General features: G+C 62.4%; 2 gene segments (V, D, J or C); both read right to left on the minus strand.

Annotated features, from left to right (window-relative positions):
* Positions 1-884, minus strand: LOC112545952 (immunoglobulin lambda variable 2-23-like). The segment is given in 2 exon segments: positions 1-648; positions 784-884. Coding segments are annotated over 2 exon segments (366 nt in total).
* Positions 885-1,166: 282 nt separating this feature from the next.
* Positions 1,167-2,690, minus strand: LOC142821076 (T cell receptor delta variable 1-like). The segment is given in 3 exon segments: positions 1,167-1,183; positions 2,168-2,479; positions 2,639-2,690. Coding segments are annotated over 3 exon segments (381 nt in total).
* Between the last annotated feature and the right edge of the window lie 5,684 nt (positions 2,691-8,374).

Genomic DNA, 8,374 nt, shown 5'->3' on the forward strand with positions numbered 1-8,374 from the left:
TACCGTTGTGTGAAGAGATCCTGCCTTTTGTTTCTTTTAAACCCGTGGCTTATTAATTTCGTGGGGAGGCCTCTAGTTCTTGCCTGATGAAAAGGACTAAATAAAGCTTCTTTTTTTTTACTTTCTCCACACCAGACATGGTTTTATAGGCCTCTTTCCTGTCCCTCCTCCTTAGTCAAGTCTTGTCCAGACTGAAAACTCCGTTTTCTTATTTTCTCTTCATAATTCATCGACTTGGTGCGACCACGAAGGAGGCATCCCACAGCAGAAACCGTCGGGGGGAGGAGAGAGAAGGCGGGTTTTTGCGCGGCGCTGCTACGCGACTCAGTCACTGTGCGCGCTGCAGGGCGCAGAAATACACCGCGGTGTCCGCCAGCTCCAGCTCAGTGATGGTTAACGCTGTGGCGTTGTCATCTGCCTGGGACGCGAATCTGCTCTGGGCGAACCCCGCCGTGTCGCTGAGCTGGCTGTAGGTCCTGGCTCCTCGCCAGAGCAGGTACTGCGGGGCCCCGTTCGGGTACTGCCGGTACCAGTAGAGATACACGGAGCTATCGCTGGTGGTGTAGTCGCAGCTGAGAGTCACAGACCCGCCAGCCGAGCCCGACACGGCGGGGACCTTGGAGTGGATGGAGTCGCCCAGCGCGGAACCTGCAACGGGACCACAGGGTGGTGAACAGATGAGGTAAATTGCCCAGTCGGGCGCCCCTCTTTCCCCTGCTCGGTACCCGCCTGCGCCCATCCCCTTGCAGAACCAATCTCCCCTCCCCCGACCAGCCCAGTTACCTAGCAGCTGGAACACCCAAAGGCTGAGAATGAACCGCGGCTCCATCGTCTCTTCTCAGACTAGCGAGATTCAACCTGCCCCCTGTGCGAGCGGCGGCACCTGGAGGAAATTCACAGGAAGCCGAGGGAGGAGTTTGAGGGTCCCCCCCAGATTCAGGAAACGCGAATGGGGGAGGAGGTTGGGCATCAGGGACAGGGTCTGATCTAGGGTCCGAATCCGGCTGTGCCGCAGAAGGTGTGTGTATGACTAGGGTTAATCCGTTGTGCCTCAGTTTCCTTAGGTGCACAAGATAGAGGGGCGTTCTAATTTCTACGGGGCTCTTGATATTTCTTGAGCCCCCCCCCCCCCCCGGGGGTCATCGGGATGGAGAAGGCGTGTGAGTTCAATTCCCAAAAATATCTGGGGGGTAACCACAAGGAAAATGCAGCGCGGTGAGGCCCGAATCTGTGACCTTCCTTGGAAACACGCAGCAGGACCCTCGAAAGAATGAGTCTTGTACATTATTTGCCTCTTGCCTCTGCTGCGTTTGCCCTCAGCCACAGTGTTGGGGAAGATCACTAGAGCATAGAGGGGTTCCCAGTGACAACCTGCTTTATATAGCCACCAGCAGGTGGCCATGTGCCATGGCCCTGGGCCCACTTTGGTTTTGCAGTCACTGGTTGTAGTGTTGGGCTGTGGGTGACTCCTACTGGCCCATGCTGCTCTGCAGTGAGTGTGTGTGTGCGCGCGCGCGTCTCTCTCTCTCTCTCTTTGTTCCTGAGGGGAGAGAGGGGGCAGTCTTGGGTGGGCAGACATAGATACAATAGTCTGAGTCTGTATACCCCTGTCCCAAGAGCTCTAAGGCTGCCTGCCCTGACTCCTATGTCCCCATGGAATTCCGGCTGGGCTGTGTCTCTGAGAAGGAATAAACCCTCCCTAGTCTACTGGCTGGAGGAGTCACATCTTGCTACGACAGGGATGCAGGGCCGGGTCGCCACACGCTGTCACAGGGTTACAGCCGAGGGGAAGGGTTAACTATCCACTGGTGTTTGTGGCTCAACGGGAATTGGGTGTCTAGAGCCCTTGGGCTTCAACGAAACTCCCGCCTTGTTACCTAGGAGCAGAAATACACACACGCGGAGAAGGAAATACTGGTGCGTCATGTTTTCTTCTAGCGACGCAGGTTCGAGTCCCCAGCCGGGGAGCAGCGCCGGGGGGGTGGATTCACCGGAAAACGCAGGGGGAGGAGTGGGGCGGGGGAGATGCAGGAAGCACAGCGGGTAGGTGGCAGCCCGAAGCTCCCAGGTCCGGGTGAAAGGGGGCGGGAGGCGCTTCTGTTCCTCAGGCGGAGGACGCCAGGGGGCGGGTGGGTTTTTGTACAGGGCTCCCCCCCCGGCGCCTCACGGTGGCTCTCCCAGAGCGCACAGAAATACGCCGCCGCGTCCGCCGGCTCCAGCTCCCGGATGGTTAAAGTGAAGCGTTTGGAGAGTTTGCTCAGCTCGGCGGAGAAGCGGCGCCCGGCCCGGTTGCTGGTAGCGTCACTCTCGTCTATTTGGTAGAGGAATTCCAGGGCGCTCGAGCGCCGCTGCCGGTACCAGAACAGGTAGTAATACTGCCGATCGGTGGAGAACGCGCACTCCAGAGTCACCGCCTGGCCCGCCAGCCCCTCCAGTCGCCCCCGAGTCTGCGTGACGCCGCCTTGCCCCCGGCTGCAGCCTGCGGGGGAGCAGAGAGAGGCTGTTTACCCGCGTCTGGCGCCAACAGGCCAACTCGGGCACAGAGGGCGGGGTCGGTTTGCAGCCTTTCAGCCGGACGGAGGGAAAACCTGAGTCCGAACTGCCCCTGCTCTAACCACTAGGCGGGATCCCCACCAACCGCATGCCAGGGGGCCCAGGAGTCCTGGCTGGTCTCTGCCACCGCGCTCCATGCCTCGCCCAGAAGTGGGACTAGAGAGCGGGGGCCCAGACCCACCGCGGGAGCCCAGACCCCCCGTCCTCAACCCTCTCTCCTCCCGGAGCTGGGCGCAGAACCCAGGCAGGATCCGGAGTTCGACAACCCGCCACACACCCCTCGCTGAGAGAAGCCCCCCGGAGCGCACACGCACTCAGCGCCAGGAAAGCGGCTGCTGCCCAGAGCAGGATTCCTGGAGCGCTCATGGCTCCGCACCGCGTCCCCAGGCCGGCCAGGCCCCCACGGTGATGGGCGCTGCAGGCCCCCCTGATCAGGCCGGGGTATCTTGGGGAAGCTGCTCTCCCCCGAGCGAACCAGATCCTGGCTCAGGGCTGGTTCCTTCCCCGGGACACCCCGCTAGCGCCTCCCTCAGCCTGCGCCCCGCCCGCTGTGGGTTCCTGTCACGTGGTTCCTTTCCGGCCTCCAAATCACTTGGGCAGCCAAAGGAGAACAGCTGGGCTCCCGGTTGCCTTGTCAAGCCAGAATTTAAAAACCTCTAGGGGAGGAAATTCCACCCGCTCCCTAGGCAACCCATCCCAGCGCTTCCCATCCGCCTAGGGAAATAGTTTGTCCAACCTAGACCACCCCCATTGCCTCTGGAGCCCATTGCTCCTTGTTCTGTCATCTGCCCCCACTGAGAACAGCCTCTCTCCTCCCTTTGGAACCCCCCTGCAGGGAGTCGCAGGCTGCTCTCGAATCCCCCCTCACTCTGCTCTTCTGCAGACTAAAGAAGCCCAAATCCCTCAGCCTCTTCTCCTAGGTCATGCGCTCCAGCCCGCTAAGCATTTTGGATGCCGTCTCCTGGACCGTCTCCAATGATTCCACATCCTTTCTCTAGTGGGGGGGGGGGGGGCAGAATTGGACAATATAGTCCAGACGTGGCCTGACCCGATCCAAATAAAGAGGAATAATCACTTCTCTAGATCTGCTGACTGGGCTCCTCCTAATGGAACCTAATCTGCCATTAGCCTGCTTGGCTACACAGACACCGAGACTGGGCCGTTGAATCCGACGTGGGAACCCGGATTTACCCAGCTGCGAGTTGGGCCCCTTTACAGGAGCGGAGCGCGGTCCGGCCCCACAGCAGGGGAGCGGAGCGTGGGAGTGGCGCTGTGACGGATGAAGGCACCTGCTCGCGGGTTCTGGGCACAGCGGGGAGGGGACGGTTCCTGGAACCGGGCCCCACTTGCGCGCAGCCAGCCCCTGGCGTTTCCGCCACAGCTGCTGCCTTTGATCCAGGCCCTGCCTGTGGCTGGCTGGGCCGCCTCCCCCGGATCTCTGCCCGCGGGGTGTCCCCGGGCTGGGAAAGAACCCAGCCCGGGTCTTTGTGACGCCCCCCCCCATCGTACCCCCACCCCGAAGCAGTGTAACCCTTCCCGCCTCCCTGCGAGCCCCGCACTCTGCCCGGATCCCCCGGCTCATTCTGACCCAGCCCCGAGCTTTGCCCCCTGTGCCTCGCGCAAAGGCCCCCCGCGTGCGGAGCGGCCGGCGGGATCTCAGGCCCCTCCCCCCAGATGGGACCCGACCGCTGCCCGGGCCAGGGTGCCGTCGGGGGAGGGGCGGGGCCCAGGACCGCGAGGCTGAGGGTGATGCAGGGGCACCCGCAGGCTCCGCTATGTCAGTCCCTGGCGCCCCGCGGCCGGGGGTTTTTTGATCGGCTCCGGCGCTGGCTGCGCTCGCCGTGTCTCTCAAGGCGCAGTAATAGACCGCGGCGTCGCCCGCTTCGCTGGCGCGTTTCTCCAGCGGGAAGGATTTGGAGTCTTTCTGGAGCGTGGCAGAGAACCCCCGGCGGCGCCGCTTCTCCCCCTCGTCCGAGGCCTCGTACTGGGTCAGCAGCAGGCGAGGAGGCCCGGGGGGCCGCTGCTCGTACCAGAAGAGGACAGGGGAGCCGGAGTAGTTGTAGGCGCAGCTGATGCTTATCGGCTCCCCCTCCCGGACCTCAACGGAGCCTGCCGGCTGGGTGACCGCGTCTGCCTGGGCCCTGCCTGCAACACAGAATGAAATCGCCAAGTGAGCGGGGCGGGAGGGTTCACGGGCGCTTGGGGGCCCAATCGGGTCCGTAGATCGGCTCCTCGCGTCCTGAAAATCCTTCCGTAATCGCAGCCCCACGAAACCTAAGTCAGGGGGCCCCTGCGCTCTCCTCCCTCCGCCTGCCCCCCTGAGAAATGCGGCCTCCCTGGCCTGGATTCTGAGACTGCTCCCAGCGGACGTCGAGAACCGTTTACACCAGGGGACGGAATCCCGCCGCCGTTTCCAGGAGCATCGTTGTCTCTGGCCCGCGTTCTGCGTCCCCTCAGCTGCCGGTTCCCTGGGCCGGCTGGGAGGTAAGAATAACAGAGCAGCGTCTCGGGCCCAGGGCGGACCGGCCGCTTCTCAAACGGGGCAGAACCGCGCGGGTCCAGGCGCCAAAACACTCTCTACTCACTCGAGAGAAAAAGGATCAAAGCCCCGGAGCAGAGCGCGAGCGGCATGGTCGCTTCAGCACGTCGCTGCTTAATCATCCCGCAAAACCTGCCCCGGCGGGTGGGGGTCCCGGTGTGTCCCCGGTGCCCCGAACACCACGTGGTGCCTTTAGAGACGACTCTCTCTGCGCTTGCCGGTGTCTCTAGTCTGTCCGCAGGAGCCCCGGGGCGTTTCTCGGACCAGGGGACGAGCGACAGGAGACGGCGGAGCTCAGGAACGGTTGTGAAGTCGGCTTGGTGTCACCGACACGCGGATCAGGTCTCAGGGGTGTCACAGCGGCCCCTGCTGTTGTATTTTGTCACCCACTGGGGAGTGTTTCTCCGACCGGCCGGAAGGTTGCACTCTGAGCTCCACGTGTGAGGCAGTGGAGAGAGAGGTGTGTGTATGGGGAGGGTGGAGAATATGTGTGTGTTTTCGGGAAGGGGGGGTTGAGTGGGTGTGGAATGGGGTGGAGACGTATGGAGAGACGGGAGGTGTGTGGAGGGTGTTTTCTGGGGGGGTTGAGGAGGTCTTGTGGGGGGTGTATATGGCGCGGTGCCCTTGCATCACTCAGTTGTACAGCTGCAGCCAAAATATAAATGGATGTATCAATTTAAATATCACCTAATCGACTTTAAGGAAGTAAACTCCCTGCCCCAGGGCATGGGCTCACGTCCAATCTGAGGGGAATGTTTCTCCTTCCCACGGGCAGGGTCTCTCCCTTTCCATCCAGCGAAGGGTCCTGGCTGCTTCTGGACACTGATCCCGGACTAGGTTGAGCCGGATCCACTGTGGCCGGCGTGTCCTGGTTTCCTTTCAAATCGAGAACCACCTTCCTCGCTCAAGCCCGAAGCGAAATCTGAGCCCCTCCCTCATCCTCACAACACCAAACCCGCTCCTCACCCTGCTATAGCGCTAGAGTTATCCCAAACCCTCGCCCTCAGCCCCCAGCGTCAGGACTCTAGGCGGGACGAGGCCCGGGGCGCAAAGGGAGGAGGGGGGGCGGGGCCTTCCCCTCTGGCACTCCCGGAGCCGCAGCTGCAGCTGTGTGAACGCGGCTGGGGCATAAAGCGGAGCCGGGCACCGAGCGGCTCCGATCTCCCGGGGCAGCAGAAGGCGGAAGGGGGGAGGGCGGGTCGCGGGGAGATGGGCTGTGACTGGTGGAAAAACACGGACCCTGGTGCTGACAGGCGGGGTCTGAGCCGGTCGGGAGGGGCTGTTGGGTTGGTCCCAGAGGGGAGACTCCCCAGGACCCCGCGGGCCAATGGGACACAGGGAGGGGCTGAGATTGGGCGACCGGGGAGGGCTCACTGGGTCTCGGTTCTGCTCACTCCCTCGGGGACACCTGGCCGTGGTCTGTGTGGGCAGCCCGGACACGGAGCTGGACGGGCATTTGGCCCGGGTCTGTGGGAAATGGAGCAGCCGCGCATCGTGGTGTGAACGCGACTCTGCCAGGCGGTATGGTGGTCAGCGCCGACGCCTAGCGGGGGACGGGCGCTGCCCGGGAGGAGCTGTCCGAGGTCCTGATGATTCGCTCAGCTTGGGGTGGTGGGGCTGCCTCCGCTCACAGGGCGCCTGACTCAATTGTGTTGAATGTTTGAGAGCGTGGAGGGGGGCGGGGTTTGCAAGAGAACTCCCCCTGGGGAAAGGGGAACTTTGTTCCAGAAAGGTGGGGGAGGGGGCATTGCGGGAGGGGGCGGATCCCAAACGCACTCAGGGACCTCCCGGGGCAGCAAATGGGTATTTCCCACCCCGCTTTGATTTCAGTGGGTGCCGGGCACCGAGCTACTGCTGTTTTGCAAGAGGGTTGTTGTTGATGTTACTGTTGTTGTTGCTGGTGCTGTTTGGTTTTTGTTCTAGCTCATACTGCTGTTGCTGTGTTGTTGTTGCTGTAGCTGCTGTGGTCGTGTTGTTGTGGTTGTTATGTTTGTGGTTGTTGCTCTTGTTGTATAGAATCTCGCTGGTGCTTGTGTAGTGCCGGAGTTGAGCTGAAATCGCCTCTCCAGGCAACCGCGGCTAGTCTGGCCCGAGTCCTTAGACAAGGGAGGGGGAGGGGGAATTATTTCGGTAGCGAGGCAGTTAACCCTTCAGCCGCCGCATGGTTTCCGGCCCGGTCCCCGCCCCAGCGCTCCGCCCCGCCCCGCCAGGTTTCTGCGCGGCTCCCCCGCTGCTCTGGGCCGCTGTGGTCCCGGGCCAGGCAGTAGTAAGTCCCGGAGTCGCTCAGCTCGCTGGCCGCTTTCCACAGAGGGAAGGTTTTTCGCTCCGCATCGTGAGTAGCGTTGAAGCCTTTGGCCAATCCCAGGTCCGAGTCCTCCCGGCCCGTGTCCCGCAGGAAGAGCCGGGGCCCGGCGCCGGGGTACTGCACGAACCAGAAGGGGAAGGCGGTGAACGAGGCCTCGTAGCTGCAGTTCAGACTCACCGGCTCCCCTTGGGACAGGATCAGGCTCGCTCCGATTTGATTCCCGGCCGCTTCAGAGGCCTTTTCTGCGGGGGGAGAGCGGGGGAGTGACGCGGTCCGAGAACGGACACAGCCGGGAACGCCCTCCCTGCGATTGTGTCCTTCCGCAGCACAACTCCTGGGCGAGAAAACACCGAGACCACAAACACCCACCGAGCCTCTCCCCCGGCGCACCACAATCACACCAGGAACACGCTGCGATGGAGGCTGAGGGGCCGCTGGGTTTATTGGTTCTGCAGTAAAGCCGGGATCGCTTCCCGGAGCAGATACCGGCTTTCCTCAGGCTCACTAGACATACAACAGACACACATCAGCTCCTCAGGCTCACTGAACACACAACGGACACACACACCGGCTCCCTGAATCTCACTGGACACACAAAAGACACACCCTGGCTCTCCACTGGCTCACTGGACACCACGGACAGAAACACACGGGGTCTATCAGGCTCACTGGACACACGGCGGAGACTCGCAGTCGTAGTAAGCGCACATTGACAGACCCCCCCCCCCCCTTCTTAGGCGGGTGGCGGTAGGGCCAGGATCTGGGAAAAGAAACCCCCCTCACTTAGAGCAGCCAGGAGAAGAAGAGCCGCTGCGAGCCCAGGCGGACGCATCCTGCGGGGTGCCCGGGGATGCCAAATCCCAGCGCCAGGGGGACGGATTTGCCTTTCAATCTGGCCTCTGCAGGGGGCAGCGGGAGCTCCCCTCCCCCTCGCGATCCGGCTGGGTCTGCCGGGGAAAGGTTTCTGAGCCGGGACG

Source organism: Pelodiscus sinensis, chromosome 30 (genome assembly GCF_049634645.1).
Source record: "Pelodiscus sinensis isolate JC-2024 chromosome 30, ASM4963464v1, whole genome shotgun sequence".
NCBI classification, from domain to species: domain Eukaryota; kingdom Metazoa; phylum Chordata; order Testudines; family Trionychidae; genus Pelodiscus; species Pelodiscus sinensis.